This window comes from Sarcophilus harrisii, chromosome 4, assembly GCF_902635505.1.
Source record: "Sarcophilus harrisii chromosome 4, mSarHar1.11, whole genome shotgun sequence".
NCBI lineage: Eukaryota > Metazoa > Chordata > Mammalia > Dasyuromorphia > Dasyuridae > Sarcophilus > Sarcophilus harrisii.
In genome coordinates, this window is record NC_045429.1 from 389,294,492 (window position 1) to 389,312,813 (window position 18,322).

At 37.9% G+C, this 18,322-nt stretch overlaps 1 protein-coding gene across 1 annotated transcript in view; it reads left to right on the plus strand.

Annotated features, from left to right (window-relative positions):
• CAPN8 (calpain 8) overlaps nucleotides 1-18,322 on the plus strand; it is a 111,914-nt gene that overhangs the window by 63,342 nt on the left and 30,250 nt on the right. Inside the window, exon 11 of the mRNA XM_003767730.2 lies at nucleotides 13,103-13,114. Coding sequence (XP_003767778.1) covers nucleotides 13,103-13,114 — 12 coding nt within the window. The remainder of the gene's footprint in view (nucleotides 1-13,102; nucleotides 13,115-18,322) is intronic.

The following is an 18,322-nucleotide window of genomic DNA, read 5'->3' on the forward strand; positions in this document are numbered from 1 at the left end:
AACAAATCTGTCTGAGTTCTTCTTGCTGTTTCTTGGCCTCTTTTCTATTGTTCAGGGATGAAATTTAGTTGGAATTGGCAAAGAGGGCAACAGCCTATATCTGTGATATGATTTTAGGGACACAAGAAAGGTCCTCCTGCTTCCCTCCCAAATGCTTTTCCAAGTGATTGATGGTAGAAATTCCTGATGTAAAGATTCCCTCCTCTCCCGCCTCTCTTAAGCTTCAGACTTTGAATCCAGCTGAAATATAAAAATCACGAGGAGAATATTTTGTAGAATCATAGGATTCAATGAATAAGCTGATTTTAGAAAGGTCTGGAAAGATTTACATGAACTGATCTTGAGTGAAACAAACAGAACCAGAAATACATTGTACACAACAGCAAGAATGAGTGATGATCAACTATGAAAGACTTGGTTCTTCTCAGTGGTTAAGTCATCCAAAGCAATCCCAATAGACTTTGGATAGAAAATGCCATCTGCATCCAGCAAAAGAACTATGGATATCGAATGTAAATCAGCACATGCTATGTTCACTTCTTTTTCCTGATTTTTTTCCTTTTGTTCTGTAGTTTTCCCCTTTTGTTCTCATTTTTCTTTCGCAATATGATTCATAAAGCAATGTGTATTAAAAAAAATCACAGGATTCAGAACTGAAAGAGTCAAACCAAATCAGCAGATGTTGATTAAGAGCTTAGGATGTGCCAGGCATAGTATTAACTCCTAGGGATACAAAGTAAAGCAAAAATGATTCCTATCCTCAAGGAGCCCACAATCTAATGAGACAATTGAACTATAAAATATACACCTGGAACAGACCTAGATCAATAACTCTTTGAAAGTACAACATCTTAATTTTACAGATGAGAAAATACCATAGAGATAAAATGTCACATAGATGGTAAGTAACAGAGTCAGGATTCACATTCATATTTTTATTATCTGACTCCAAATTCAGTACTCTTTCCACTACAATAGAGTATCTCTTTTAAACGTTGCCAGTCCTTTGCAGTATGACTGAATTTATTGTAACAATAAGATAAATATGTCCACATGGGTTGTCTAAATGTATAGAAGTTTGCCCAGATAGAAATTAGTCTGTTCTGCTTCTGTGGAGAGAAAGAGGTAGGGTGAAGGCTGGAGGTAGGGGCAGGCAGACCCTGGGAATACCACAAGGCTGGCTGCTCATCTCTTTAGTCTATGAGAGGGGCATAGGATGGAAATATATATGTTTTCCTCCTCAAATATCTCTAGTCTGAAGGTATGAATGAATTTGGAAGCAGAACTGCTTCCTTGTTTGATCTTATGGGAGGAGGGCAGCCTTTAAGCCAATATTAACTCGATTAGCTCCTTCTCACCAAACATTGGTACACAGACGACCATTACAAATACTGAGTAGACCTATTTAGCAAAGCAGAACAGCAAACAGAAATTAGAGTTCTACAGAGTAGAATATACTAGAGAGAAGGAGCTCTTTAGCTGAGAGCAAGATAACAGTTTAGTTTAAGCTGAGAGAGAGGAGGGGGGAAGAATGAAATATGTGAAAGGGAAGGAAGAAGAGGGGGGAAATAAAGAGAAGAAGAAGAGAAGGAACAAAAGGAGAGGAGGGAGGTGGAGGAAAGAAAGGGGGAGAGAGTGGGGAAGAGGAAGCAGAGGGAAAAGGGAGAATGAGAGAAAGGGAAAAGAGGGAAGAAAGACCAGGAAGAAGAGGGAGAGAGAGAGAGAGAGAGAGAGAGAGAGAGAGAGAGAGACAGAAATAGAGACAGAAAGACCGATTCAGAGACATACACACAGAGACAAAGAGAAATAGAGAGACGGAGAGATAGGGAAGAAAGGAAAAACTAGTTTTACCCAAGAAGGTTCATTCTAGCAGTTTCTAGGGAGGCAAACTGGAACATATTGAATCAGCTTTCCTTAAATATTTTCAGTTTCTCTCTCCATGAATTTCTCTCCCAAAGAATATCTAGAAGTACATGTATCTCTATCGGAGAAGCTCTGGAATCCACACAGTAAATTCCTGATACAAGTTCAGAGCATCACTTCATGCTTAGCATTCTTACACCATTTCCTTCCACATAGGGAGGTTAGAACAGACGGAGGAATCTGAGCATGAGAGCAGTGGTTTCCTTAGAGAGGATTAGGAGGATGGGGAGTAGCAAGGTGAGGGGAAAGATGCAGTAAGAGGGATGCTGAAATTGTTGGGGACAAACTAGGTTTCTTCCTACTTCACAACTTTGCCTGGGATTGGCCCAGGCTCATACTAAGACTTGGAGGTCTTTAAGGAAGGGAAGGAGATAGGGAGCTTGTCCCATCTTTTTCAGATACAGCAGAAGAGTTCATTCTCCTGGAGTAGGAAGGAAGGGGGACAGGGACAGTAGGGAGGAATTGCAGCTTATATAGAATACAATTCAAAGAAGAATTCAGTGCAGAAAACAGTCTTATGGAAGGTACTTTTGTGGGTAAGGGGAAAGTCTCTTTGTTCCCCCAGAGAGACTTGCCCATGCTCCCAGGTGGTAAAGCCAGAAGAAAGTGGGATTTAGTCTCTTGGAACAGAGGCAGCAGTCTATAGACTGAAAACTAAAGTTTAGAGACTATAGACGCTAAAGAGTGTCCTTGTCAAGGAAATATATTTCCTCTCCCAACCTTTCTCTCTCTATACATATAGGTGCAAAGGGAGCGCAAAGGTCTTATGGTTTCATCCTGATTATGGCTTTCAAGAAAAGCAAACCAACTCAGACTTCTGTCTCCATTTCTGAGATCTCAGTCAGATAAAAACTCAGTCCTCTAATCTCAGTCTCTACATCCTTGTTGGTTTGACATCCTGGAACATATCATCCCTATCACTATTAGTTTTGAGGTAGGAGTAACAAAGAATTCTCTATTACTGTGAGAAGCATAAAATAATGACCTTCCTGAAACATCTCAATTATTTTGTTACAATGAATTTTACTGAATATCTTGATTAGAATCACATTCCAGTTGGGTGGACTTGGGAATTTTATGCTTAGTAGTGAATTAACTTAGCAATGAATTAACTAGTGAAAAGAGTAACTTGGAATCTATTAGCAGAAGAGAAGTATTATATTAAACAACTCCAACCTTATCTTTTAATTCCTGGATCTTTTTTTTTTTTTGCATGTGTTTGGTTTTGGTGGCTGATGTGAGAATTTAAGAAAGGCTTTGTTGTTTGTTTTTTAGTGATGAGATATTTTTGAGATATATAGGGTTCTCAGTTGAATTGAAGAGATACTGAATGATAAAACTAAGTGAGTATATTCAGATCAAGAAATTAATTAAAATGAAACTCACTTCCCCCCCATCTGAAATCAAAATACCACAAATTCAAGCCCATAGATTCAGAGGATTTAGAACTGAAAAAAAGGTTAGTTCTTTCCCCTCATTTAACAGGTAAAGTCACTTACACTCTCCCTCCCCCCGCCTTTTTTTAAACTTTCTATGCTTCCTTTTGCTGATGCCATCCTCTTCCATGACACCAGTTATCACCTCAACAAAGATGAATCTATATTCTCATCCTTAATTTCTTCTAAGAATTTCAGTTGTGTATTTCCAGTTGCCAACTCTCTGTCTCCATCTGGATGTCCTGCAGGCACTACAAACTCAACAAACATTATTGTTGGCAAATGTTCTGAACTGAACTTATCATTTTCTCCTCAAAACCTTCTGCTACCCTTAATTTCTCAATTTCTGTCAATAATACAACCTTCAGCTCCTCACCAAGGTTTATACCCTCATACACATCTTGGATTCATTTCTCTTCTTTACCCCCCTCCATGCCCAATCATTCGCCAAATCTATTTGATGCTAGCTCTGAAATAAATCTCACATCCATATCCTCTCAATTCCCCTGGCAGTTACCTTTCATAACATAGATTTAGAGCTGGAAGAGTATTTAGAAAGGATCTAGTTGAACCCCTTAACTTTATAGAGGAGAACCCAAAAGGTAAAGTGGCTAGCCCACAGGTAGCAAGTGGGAGATCCAGGACTGTCATTCCTTTTTTTAAAAAAAAAACTTTATTTTTTTATTTGTAAAGTTTTTTATTTTCAAAATATATGCACAGATACTTTTTCAACATTGCTCCTTGCATAGCCTTGAGCCTTGTGTTCAGATTTTCCCCTTCTTCCCCCACCCCCTCCCCTAGATGGCAAGCAATCCAATATTTATATATATTAAAATATGTTAAATCTAATATGTGTCAACATATTTATATAATTCTCTTGCTGCATAAGAAAAATCAGATCAAAAAGGAAAGTAAATGAGTAAGAAAACAAAATGCAAGTGAACAACAGCAAAAAGAGTGAGAATGTTATGTTGTGATCCACACTCAGTTCCCACAGTCATCTCTCTGGGTGTAGGTGGCTCTCTTCATAACACAATTGTTGGAACTGGTCTGAATCATCTCATTGTTGAAAAGAGCCACGTCTGTCAGAATTGATCATCGTATAATCTTGCTGTTGCTGTGTACAATGATCTCCTGGTTCTGCTCATTTCATTCAGCATCAGTTCATTTGAGTCTCTTCAGGCCTCTCTGAAATCATTCTCCTGGTTGTTTCTTACAGAACAATAATATTCCATAACATTCATATACCATAACTTATTCAGCCATTCTTCAATTGATGGATATCCACTCAGTTTCCAATTTCTTGCCACTACAAAAAGGGCTGCCACAAACATTTTTACCCATGTGGATCCCTTTCTTTCCTTTACGATCTCTTTGGGATATAAGCCAAGTAGAAACATTGAGCATAATTCCAAATTGCTGTCCAGAATGGCTGGATCAGTTCATAGTTCCACCAACAATGTGTTAGTATCCAAGTTTTCCAACATCCCCTCCAACATTTGTCTTTATCTTTTCCTGTAATCTTAGCCAATCTGACAGGTGTATAGTGGTATCTCAGAGTTGTCTTAATTTGTATTTTTCTGATCAACAGTGATTTAGAATACCTTCTCATATGATTAGAAATGGTTTTAATTTTTTCATCTGAAAATAGTCTGTTCAGATCCTTTGACCATTTATCAATTGGTTAATGGCTTGAATTCTTATAAATTTGAGTCAATTCTCTATATATTTTAGAATGAGGCCTTTATCAGGACTCTTAAATGTAAAAATGTTTCCCCAATTTATTGCTTCCCTTCTGATCATGTCTGCATTAGTTTTGTTTGTATAAAAACTTTTTAACTTAATATTATTAAAATTATCTATTTTGTGATCAATAATGATCTCCAGTCCTTCTTTGGTCACAAATCCCTTCCTCTTCCACAGATCTGAGAGAGATAAACTATCCTATGTTCTTCTGATTTGCTTATAATATCACTCTTTATGTCTAAATCATGAATCCATTTTGACCTTATCTTGGTATGTGATGTTGGGGTGAGTCAATGCCTAGTTTCTTCCATACTAGTTTCCAATTTTCCCAACAGTTTTTATCAGACAGTGAGTTCTTATCACAAAAGCTGGGGGTCTTTGGGTTTGTCAAACACTAGATTGCTATTGACTATTTTAGGACTATAATTCCAAACCCAATATTCTTTCCACTCTTTTTGTTCGTGGCCACATATCCTCTCCCTTAGACTTCTGTATTGCTATTAGTCTTGCAATCTGTCTCTTCTCAATCCAACCTTTATACCACTAAGTAGACTTCCCAATACATTGCTTTGATAATGGCACTCTTAGACCTAAAAGTGTTCCATCACCTACAAAAGAAAATAAAGATTGCCGATCCTGGCATTCAATGTTACCTTTATATCCTCATCTTATACTCTTTCCTTTCATGTACTTTTATCCAAAGCACAGTGCCCCTTTTACCTCTTTATTTTCTCTAAGCACAAGCACACTGGAGTAGACTTCTATTTCCTCAATCTCCTGTTTTATGAAGTCTTCCCTTCTTTCAAGGCCCAATTCAGAGGCCATCACTTTCATGATGCAATCTCTGATATCTCAGTAAAAGTGGCCTTTCCTTCAGATTTACAAAGATTTTCTGTATATCTCTCTTGTTATTGCAATTCAATTGTGTCTGTCTCTTCAGTATCCCTTTTAGGGTTTTCTTGGCAAAGATACTAGAGTGATTTGCTATTTTTTTCCCCCATTTCATTTTACAGATAAGGAAACTGAGACAAACAAAGGCTAAGCGACTTGCCCAGTAAATGTCTGAAGCCAGATTTGAAGTCATGAAGATGAGTCTTTTTTGACTCCAGACCTGGCACTCTATTTACTGTGCCTCCTATGTGCCCTTTATGCTTATCTCATTCTCATATCATAATGTAAGGATTTCATTGAGTGCCATTCAGAATGACCACAGAAAAGCTCACCACATTTGTGGCTGGCTAAGGCAGGATCACCCTAATTCAGGCTGTCATTACCTCTCCCCAAGCTGCTGTAGCTTGGTACACAGTTTTTAGTCTCTCTCCTTTCCAATTCATTTCCCACAAATTTCCATAAAATAATTCTACAAATTTTCACAAATTCCCAGTTGTTATTCCTAAAGCACAAGAGTCTGACGGACTTACCCCCATGTTAACAAAACTTTAATGGCTCTTCATTGCTGCTAGGATAAACTATAAACAAAAGTTTATAGTTTATCTATCTGGAATTTAAATTCCTTCATGACGTGGCTTTTCTGTTATCTCAGACTCATTTCACACTGCTTCTCTTCCTGTATTCTACCTTCCAGGCAAACTGACCTACTCGTCATTCTTTGTATACAACTGCTCTCTTGTGGTTCTTCTTCCAACTATCTGCTGTTTCTCGTATCTTTTGCTGGATCAACATCCCAATTCTACCCCCTGAAGTGTGGATTTCTCAGAAGAACCTAACTTTGGCTTTCTTTCTTTTTCCTTTTACATTTTCTCCTTTAGCAATATCACCTATTCCTTGGGTTCAATGATCATCTTTAATAGATGACTCTCAAATCAATATTCCTGGCCATAATCTTTCCTGAATTCCAAACATGCTAACAGCATTCTGGATATTTTCACCTAGATATCCTGTAGACATCTTGAAATTAACACACCACAAATAGAACTTATCATATTCCCCCATCTTCCTAACATTCAAGATTTCCCATTTTTTGATAGTGGAAACCATCATGTTTGACCATTTACATAAATTTACAAAATTAGAGTTATCCTTGATTGTTCCTTCTTCTTTACCTTTCACATCAAATTAATTAGTAGCTGGGACTAATCTATATTTGTAACATCACATTTATCCCTTTCAGCTTCCTCAGCTAATCCTTTAGTACAGGATCATATCTTTGCTCACCTGAACTATTATAATAATTTCCATATGTATTTTCCTACTTCCATTCTCTCTTTTTGACAATCCATCATTCACTCATTTGCTGAAAATGATCTCCATAAGGCATAGGTTGTATGGTGTCATTCCCATGCTAAAAATTCTTCAGTGGTCACCTTTATTGGCTCTAGGATTAAATATGGTTTTCTTGTCTGGCATTAAAGGCCCTGCAAAATATGATTCCAATAGACCTTTCCCAATTTATTTTCTATTAATATCCTTCATTTAATAGAATTCTTCTGCATTCTATTCATATGGGCCTACCTATTTTTCTCTGAATAAGACATTCTATTTCAACCATTTTAGTGCTTTATGCAGATCATCCTCCAGCCTTGGAGTAGTTCAGTCCCTCCTCATCTCCTTTTTCCTTAACTTCCATCAAACTCAGTTCCACTACAATCTTCTTGAAGCCATCCTTGATTTCCCCAAATATTAGTACTTCCTTCAATTATCTAGTATGCACTTGCCTGGGTACCTAGTGAATCTATCAAAATAATGTAAGTTCCATAAATCCAGGGATAGGTGTGTGTGTGTATGTGTGTGTGTGTGTGTGTGTGTTTGTATTCCAAGAACAAAGACTTTTTACATAGCAGATGCTTAGCAAATATTTGTTGAATTAAGTCAAATTAAAGAGAGAATGCAGAAGGTAAAAAAACAATCCAGGGGTCTGAGTCTTTAAGAATATCCACAAAGTGGTCTAGAGATGAAGGAGGAACTTTGAAGGCGGTTTTCTAATGCTATATAATTCATGAAATCCCACCAATGTGTTTCCCCCAATTATTATGATGATATAAATATGTTGTTCAGTTGTGTCCAACTCTTTATATCCCATTTGGGGTATTCTCATCAGAGATACTGGAGTGATTTGCTATTTCCTTCTCCAGCTCATTTTACAGATGAGGAAATTGAGGCAAACAGGGTTAAATGTCTCATGATCACATAGCTAGTACATGTCTGAGGCTGGATTTGAACTCGGGAAGATGTTTTCCTGACCTTATGCCCACTGAAATCAATGAGAAAAAGTAGATTTAAGGTTTTATACAGATATCAAAAGAAAAGCTATATTATACATAAAGGACTATTATATCTTGTACATCTTGAATGGTCTGACAAAAGGACTTCTAGGATCTGTGGAATACTCCTTTGACACATGTGTTTTAATCTTGAGGTCACTTTTTCTTCAACTCTGTATTTTCTGGTGGGACAGTAGGTCACAGATCTTTGGTATGATGTTTTGTACCAATTATATGGTAAATACCATTTCTAGTGAAGTCTAATTTTTATCAAGTGGCAGCTTGATAAACTGACAGTGAATAGAGAACTGGACTTGGAGTCAGGAAGATTCCTCTTCCTAAGTTCAATTCTAGATTCAGATACTTACCAGTGTGATCTTGGGCAAGTCACTTAACTTATTTGCCTCAGTTCCTCATCTATGAAATGAGCTGGGGAGGGAAATGGGAAGCCCCTCTAATATCTTTGATAAGAAAATCCCAGATGGGGTCATGAAAAGTTGGACATGACTGAAATGATTGAACAGCAACAAATTTATATCTTCATAAACATTGGGGGAAGCGCATTGGGATGTGGGAGTGTGTTCATTAACTATAGCATTAAAAAGTCTCCTCAATCAGTACAATCCCTAAAGTTCTGAGATGGGGAACAGTAGTTCTGGGGACCTAATCTGTGAGCGTAATGGGCAGTTGGGAGAGTAACTTCATAACATGAGCAACACATGTCAATTTATTGACTTGAAGTGCCTTTGACATGTAATAGTTGTGACTTTGAGCAAGTCACTTAAATGTATTTACTTAATTTTTTCTTCTGTAAATTTGGGATTATACTAATTGTAATAGTGGGATTTCACAGAAATACTGTGAAACAGGTGATACAATTAGTATAATAAGTGAGTGAGTTAATGTAAAGTAATTTGCAAATATGAAAATGCTCTAAAATGCTAGCTAAATTCAATCAACAAACTACTATATGCCAAGTACTCTGCTAGGCCTGTAGGATATAAAGATAGATGAGTGAAAGGGAAATTCAGAAGGGAGTTAGCCCTGGTTTTTAGGGCACAATTTGTTTCAAACGTATCGAATTCATCCTAGTGCACAAACTACAATGATTCTTGTAATGTTCTATAGTGTCCTTTTCCTCATGACTAGAGTCTCTTTAATCTGAGGCACTGAGTCTGTGAAAAAAAGAGAAAAGTATTTTGAAAAGCCAGATGTGTTTTTTTTTCTAGGGGGAGTGTATTTTTCTTTTTTGTCCAGCAAGCACAATATTTTGTCCTGTGCCTCTGCCTTCTGTATTCCAACTGCCTGTAAAATGGAATCTTCCTTTGAGGTTGAAGATATGACAATGATGGAGCTCACTAGAATTTCCCCCCCGAGGCCTACAATGTTTGCATGGCTGGTCCCAGCTCTCTGGGTTCTGCCGTGCCAATTGCTTGATGGCAAGCCTGTCTGCCCATTTTTATTTTGGAATTTGTACTTCAAAGACGATTGTATTTTTTTTATCCATCAGGAAGTACCAGTGAAGGTAGAACCTCTGTGGTCCCTGAATAGAATTTGTGCCATGGGAGACACTCCACCTGCTGGGCTCAGTTCCTCCTGAGTGACTTGGCCAGGCAGATTTAATGTGTGTTGACAATGTGCTCTGTACCTTTAAGAAGAGGGCTGCCAAATCCTCTGAATTTATGTCCCCAGATACCATTATTTTGCAGAGGTTGGAGCTAGAGGGAGAGATGGGAGTGGGGCAGGCAATGTCATGTTAGTTAGGAAAGTAGCTGGAGAAAGCTGAGAAAAGATGGATGAATTAATCCTGGAAAAAGTGAAGTTGGGGCAGCCTGACCCTATACACTGTTTATACATCACTTTAGAGATTGAATTCTCAAAGGAATATTCACTTTAGGGGGCAAAGACAACAGATTGATCTGAAGCAGTTTAATCCAAAAGACATTTCTTAAGCACTTACTGTGTGTGAGATACAGTGCAAGGCTCTGGGGAGCCAAAGATGGATGGATGAAGCATGATTCAATGGAAAGAACACCATCTCCGGATCCTACCTCTGAGAGTACCACATTGGAAAATCATTAAACTTCCTTGGGCTTCCTCTAGTTGCTTAGTTTCCTCATTTGTAGAATGAGGAGGGTGGACTAGTTGGCCCTAGAAGTTCTGTTTAACTCTGGGTCTATGGTCCCATGAGCTCATAGGTCCTGTTATGAAGGTTTCACAGAAATGTATGGGGGAGGTGAGATATAAAAACAAATAATTAGGATATAGAAGAAGTGAAATTTGTAGGTACAAAGGTGGGATCCAGGCCAAATACAAGAAATCTGAGGAGAACACTTTCTGTTGAGATCAGAGAAAGCTTTTTGGAGAAGGATGAAGGATAGGAGGGACTCTTGTGGGTGATGGTGCAGGAGTCAGTCTTATGCATGGAAAGGAGTAGACATAGGAAAAAACAGAATAAAAATCACAAGAGTGGGAAATTCAGACTAAAGTTGGACAGGTAGGACCATGGATGCCGGGATCAGAAATTTACACTTTATTTGGTAGGTAATGGGGAACTAATGAAGATTTTTTTTTGAATTGAGGAGCAACATACTCAGAGTAATAGATGCTGGTGGTGGGACAGGGTTCTAGATCATGTACTTGGGCAAGTGTGTTGAAGCCTGTTTCATGGGTTAAAGCAGGGTAGCGTAGTGGAAAGAGAATTGGGTTTTGCAGTCAGAGGATCTGTGTTTAAACCCTAACTTTTGTTTCTTTCTACCCATATGACCCTGGGCAAATCACTCAACATCTCAAATTTCCTCTTCTGTAACAATGATAATAACTTATATTTAAAAAACATTTTACATACCTTATCACTCTTGAACCTTACAATCTTATGAGGCGAGTGCTGTTTTTGGCCCCGTTTCACAGATGAGACAACTGAGGCTTGTAGCCTTTTGGTTTTCTAAGTGGGGTCATACAGCCAGTAAGTGTTTGAAGAGGATTCAAAGTCAGTTCTCAACTTTATCCATTGTATCATACAATCTATCCAACATAAAAACAAAACAAAACAATCTCTTAGGTATCTTCCTTCTGTGTATCCTTTGTATATCATTTTATTTAATTTAGCCAAAAAGAAATGAAAGGAAATAGGGAGCAGTTTCTCACACATGAGAGACAGAGGTTGTTTCCCCCCAGATTCTAGACTGTCAGCTCTTTGAGGACAGAGAACTCATCTTTATGTCCCTCACTACTCAGCACAGTGCCTTGAAATGTGCTTAATGAGAATTTGTTAAAAGAATGAATGGGACTTTGCCCAGCCGCCCCTTTTCCCCAAGAAACTTATTCCAGTTGATCAGTTTCCTCTAATTGTTTTAAGCTGTAAGCAGATGGCCGTGTAGCATATGGAAAAGACTATTTTCTACATTAACAACAAGCTCTGCCTTTCCTGAGCAGCCTGGGAGAGAGAAGGGGGAAGAGGGACGAGGGGACTCCAGCTGACTTTCTTGAGCCTTCCTGGGACTTTTGGTGGAGGGGACCTGCTCTCCATTTGGAAAGCTTCTCCCTTCCCTACTTTATCTCTCTTGTTGAGCAAGGCAGTTGAGCAAGGAAAAGGGAAGAAGCTCATGGGAAAGTTTCTGGGCACTGTGTTCACAGTCGGCTATGGGAGAAGAAGCTTTGGGTCCGTGGGCATGGGGGATAGCCCAGGGCAATGTTTGTTTCAGCTGATCTTTCCCAAATTCTTCAATACATTTGTGGTCTCCTTAATTCAGGAGTTTCCTCCAGCTATGCAGATCATGATAATATCAACTAGAATTGTACCTTTTACAGGAAGCCTTTCCTGATTCTCCTTAATTCTAATGCTTCCCCACTGTTGATTTTTTTTTTCTATATTGTTATTTGCATGTTGTCTTCCCCTTTTAGACTTGAGCTCCTAGAGAACTGGAGATCCTTGTCTTTTTTACTTTTTTATATTCCCAGCACAATGCCTGGTACACAGTAGGTATTTAATGAATGTAAATTGACTTTCCATGCAACTCTTGTCTATATTGTTCCATAAGTTCATCACAAGGGATTCACACAAAACGTTGGAAATCTTTTAATTTTTTTTGTGAATATTTTAAGGGTACCAGAAGTGCATTTCCAAGGCAGGAGAATACTTAATAAATAAACCAACAAGTATTTATTGAACACTTACTATGTAACAAGTACCATAATATAAAGACAGTGAATGAAACAATTCCTACTCATAAGGAGTTTAACAATATGAGAAATGTGCCATTTCTTGAGAAGACACGTCTGTTCTCTGAGTTTTGTTATGAGTTCTCTAACACACTCCTTCTTCCCCTCCTCATCTTATTCAATACTCCCTGAAAAATCCATACTATTACACTTTTTTTTTTTTTTTTTTTGCTCACAGAGTCACACAGCTAGGAAGTGTTGTGTCTGAGGTCAGATTTGAACTCAGATACCACCTAACTGTCCTATTACTATACTTCTAATAAATATAATCATAAAGAAGGAATGTTAGGATCTTGTTTAGATTTACACAAATCCAGTTTCTGCAATTCTCTCTGAAACCCCCTCATGAACTCCTAGTTTCAGAAACTCTGTCCAATTGCATAGCTCGGTTTATTCATCTGTGAGTCTAGAATATAATGTGCATTTTGTAGAAGGGAGGAAGTGACGTAAGGTGCCTTGAGAGAAACTAGCCATGAGTTTGACCCAGAAGGTTGTTCAAGGGAAAGTGTTTGGAACCCTTGGATCACCTGTTCTTTTTTTCTTTTTGCCTTACAGATCCCCAAAGAGGTACGTATTAGTTACTGGTAATCTCCTTCCTGTGGGTAAGAGACATATGGTAGCCTGCTGCTCATGAGTATGGAAGGACAGCTGCACTTTCTTCTAACTGAACTTGAATTTCATGAAAGCAGACCCTGGGAGGTGCTGAATGAAAGAATTGGTAAAGAGAATTCTGGCGATTGTCATCATTCTACCCTCCAAGCTTGGTGATGATGCATCATTCCCTTCTGGGTCCATTAGTCTGATGAGAACAAAGATAATTATAGGAGAGCCAAAGTCCCTATTCATCTAATATACAAGGATGCCTTTGCTCCAGGAAAAGGAAATTCACTTAAAAAAAATTTTTTTTGAGAGAAAACACATTCCTTTTGTCTTTTTTCCCCTCCTTTGACATCATAGGCTCATAGTCTTTGTTTTTGTTGTTCAGTCATTTCACTCATAGCTGACTTTTGGTGACCCCATTCAGGGTTTTCTGGGCAAAGACACTGGATTGGTTTGCATTTCTCTCTCCAACTCATTTTGCAGATGAGGAAACTGAGGCAGACAAGGTTAAGTGACTTGGTCAAGGTCACACAGCTAGTAAGTGTCTGAGACAGGATTGGAACTCAGGTCTTCCTGCCTCCACGTGCTGTGATCTATTCACCCCTCACCTTACAGGTGATCTATTTTTAACTCCTCACTTTTCAAGAATAGAAACTAAGACCTAGAGAAGTTAAGAAACTTGCCTTAGTTTCAATAGATAATAAACAGCAGGGCTGGGATTTGAATTCAGGTCCTCTGACTCCAAATCCAAGTGTGTTTTCTTCTATGCCATACTACTTCTCTAGAATGAAGTTTGAGATTTTGCTTTATTAGAGCAAATAAGCCCAAGAACAGAAGAATGTCTGCTTTTTAAAAAAAATCATTTTTTATTTTTCATTTTTACATAACATATATTTCCATAATATTTCTCCTCTGAGAGAGGAGCCATCTTCTATTACAAAGAATAAAAGATAATTCTAGCAAAACCAATGCATCAATAAAACTAAACACAATATACAATATTGCAGGTCTATGGTCTGCCACCTTTGTAAAGAAGGGAGGAAGGTGCCTTTTCATTTCTTTATTGGGGCCAGGCTTAGTTATTATAATTTCACAGAATCCACTGTCTATTGTTTAAGAATGTCATTCTTAATAGCCCAGTTTCCATTTTCACCATTTGAGGTTTTCAGAGCAATCTGTTAGCATTACAACTTTGACTTGTGTGCCATGGAAAAACATTGGATTTGGACTCAGAGAACTTGAGTTTGAATTTTAGGTCTGACATGTAATTGAAAAAGCTATCCAAACTCTCTAGAACCTAGGTCCTCATTTGTAAAATGAGGGAATTGGAAGAGTTGGCTTGGAAACTCCTTGCTGTAAAACTATAATCCTATAACTCCAAATACATTTTTCTCATTCCTTCAATCAACCAACCATTTCTAAAGATTCCTTTATTCTTTCTCTCCCCACTCCCTGCCCCCACTTTCTCCTATTAGTGTTCTCAACACAGACTCTTGTCTTAAGAAATTCTATTTATCAGAACTTTCCTCTCTTGACTGGAGAGAAGAGCTAATTAATTCCCAAAGGCTTATTGCTCAGCCACCTTCCTTTGCTTTAGGGAATCCTTGCTAGTAGCTGGCCAGTTCAGTTGCAAGGAACACAAAGCCATGGCTTCAGCCTATACGCTGGCCATTCTGCCTACCCATCTTAGAAATGCACATTACCTATCATTTGGCATGGATTTATAGTGCAGTTTTCCTATTTAGGACAGCTCCCATTTGGAGTGTCAGGATCATATAAGTGGGATTATGTATAAGTAGTGGATTTAGGGGAATAAGCTACAGGGTTTTGGGTTCTTATTTCCCTTTTATTTGGAGTGATCAAGTCATGCGATTTAGATAGCCTTGCCACTTTAATATTTGTGGGATCTTGGACAAGTCCCTTAACTTCTCTGTCCAGTTTCTCCATCTGTGAAACAAAATGGTTGGACTAGTCAACTTCTAAGGTCCCTTCTAACTCAAAATCCATGATTCTTAAGAGTGAAAGGGATTGTAAGGACAATCAACTTAGATTTCTTTAATTTGCAAATGAGAAAACTATAGAGGGAGGGATAGATTAAATTAGTTGCTCAAAGTGATTGGGGTTTGAACCTGAATTTCCCCAAACTCTTTTCATAGCCCTTTCTATAGTCCTTTCCATAGTCAAGTATAACCCCAGTGTGGGAGTATAATCAGCAAACAAAAATAATTTTGCTAAGAAAGAGCAGCATGGTATAGCAGAAAGCATAATGAATTTGGAGTCAAAAGATGGGTTAAAACCTCAGGTTTGCTCACCCAAGGAACAGATGAATATCTCAGAGACTTCTTAAGCTCAACATGTCCAAAACCAAACTCCTTCTCTTTCCCCTAAAAAACTTCCTTTTCTCATACTTTCCTGTTTCTGTCAAAGATCTCACCATTCCTCCAGTCCCTCAGAATCATAACCTCATCATAAATCTTTCTTATTCTTCCCCACTCTCAAATCCAACCAGTTGCAAATCTTATCTTTTCTTTCTCTACAACATCATGACATTTGACTTACTACTCTCTCTGCTACCATCCCTAATTTAGGCCCTTATCACCTCTTAACTAGATTATTGCAACTGCCTCCCAATTGGTCTCCCAACTTGTACTGCTACAAAAGTGATTTCCTTTTTTTTTTTTTTTTTTTTTTTTTTTTTTTTGTGGAACTCGACAATCAATTTAATTTTTAAGAAGACATATACCAAAGACAGAAGGAAGGGCAGAGCAAATAAAGAATCTTTTTTTTTTTTTTAAATGTGTTATTATCTTCCAAAAAGAGCTAACTTCATTGAGCTTTCCCATTTCTTTTTTAAAAGTGATTTCTTTAAGCACTTATCTGACCACGTTCTTTCCCTTCTCAATCAACTCTAGTAGTTTCCTAGTGTCTCTAGGCAAAATATCCCAGCAAACTCTTGTGCTTAGTTTATAACCTACCCCTAACCTCTCTTTCTTGCATTCTTGGATGCTATTCTCCCCTTTTACATTCCATGATCCAGCCAAAATGATCTTTTCTTTCTTCCTCACATATGACACTCCCCTTCTATTGGCTGTCTTCCATACAAGACATATACTCCCTTTTTACCTTCTCTCCATAGTGTCTTCTCCTTTTAAGACCTAATTCAAGCACCATATTCTACATGAAGCCTTTCCCGATTATCTGTGACAATGAGTTGCCTTTTTTTCCAAACTACCTAATCATTAGCTACATTACATTTATTTCTTTATAAATATATTCTATATAGACTAATATATATGTTTGTCTCCTTCATGGAATATAAACTCTTTGCAAGAAGAGATTGTCTCTTTCTTTGTGTTTGTATGCTCCCTCTCTAAGTAGCATAACATCAAGCAGACACTTAATAAAGCTGATTGATTAGTTGATTTAGATTTCAGTTTCCTCAGCTACAAATGGTAAATTGGACTCTATGATCTTTAAAGTCTCTCTCAATTCTAAGTCTTCTGATCCTGTAGCTGTCCAGAAAACAATAGAACATAGTAAGGCTGGTGCTGTCACATTTCCTTCCCTTTCTGAGCCTGTAAACAGTGCTCTTTATTTGTTTTCATGAACCTTATTAGAAATGCTTTCTCTCTTTCCAGCCCCAATCCCAGATAAAACTAACTCTCATACCCTTACTGTATTAAACCCAATCTGCCTCCTGTCCTCTGCTTTTTCTATCCCTGTCGAGCACTATCAACAATGATGAGGTTGCTTGACTCTTTCCAGTGGTTCTCAAACTTTTGTTTTCAGTATCTTTATCCTAGTAAAAATTATTGAGGATCTTTCCAAAGCATTTTTGTTTATCTGGATTATATTTATAGACATTTACCATATTGGAAATAAAAACTATTGAATTTGTAGACCCTCTAAAAGGGTTTCAGAGATCCCCAGGATTCTCTAGATTATACTTTGAGAACCACTGCCTTATACATTATATACTACTGCTGCCTTAGTGCCCATGACCTCACAGTTGCTCTGCCCATGGAGCACAGATTTTCTTAAATTGAGTATTTGGGAGGAGGATGGGTGACCTAGGATGATCCCTTAATACAAAATGTTTTATATATGGATCATAGGATCCTAGACTCAGAGCTTATTTTAACGTCTTCATTTAACAGGTGAAGACATTGAGGTCATAAGATTGCTATTTGCCCAAGAACATCCAGGTATCAAGTGAAGGAGTTGGAATGTGGACCCAGGCCCTTTGATTCCAAATCCAGGCTATTTCCACTGTACTATAATGCACCTCTGGCATGGGGCTGGAGTAGGATGTAGGTTTCCTTTCTATTTTCCTGTGTTTAAATAGATTTGGGAGTGGGATGAGAGAAGGAGATTCTGTGACCAGTGATGGATTCTGTGACCAGTGATGGAAAACTCCTCTCCTATATTTTCATCTGGCTTGTTGAGCTCTGGGTCACCCAGAAACTCCATATTAGTGCAAATTACCCATAGTCATCATCATCTTAATGATGATTCAGTGGGAAGATAAAGTACTAAAAAGAGGTTTAATTACAGTAATAATAATTTGACATCTGTGTTTTCAAGCATCTTGCAGTCCTTAATTAGTATGTCTCATAGACTCAACAATGACCCCACCCTTTAATGCTCTCTTCCTATTTCCTTCAACATGTGTTGGGTTACTGACCCCATTTATCACCATCTAACAGGTGAATAAAGGGAAACTTATAGAAAGAGAGTAGCTTTACAGATGACAGCGAGGGAATCAGTGAGAGTCAGAGCCCAGAATGCCTGACCTTTAGGTTCTGTAGTCATTCATTCAACCTAACCTTTTTTCACTAATCTTGGCCAAACTCTGTCAATAACAGCTCATCCAATTGCACCTGAACAGATGGGGACTTCTTCCCTATTAAAGATCTGTTTATTTGGCAGTTAATAAAAGACAAGAGGATTTTTTTGGGGACATTTTTTGCCTTGGGAGCTCAATTTACATTGCTAACCAAATTAAATGTCTGAAGAATAGCTTGTATGTGTCAGCTAAAGGACTCATCGAGACAAATATCTAGCTAAATTTTAAAAAATTAAAAAGTAGAATACCACAAACTTTAATATTAGGATGGATGTTTCCTCTTCTAACAGAGAGAAAAATCATGTCAATGGGAAGGCTGGTTTTGGAAT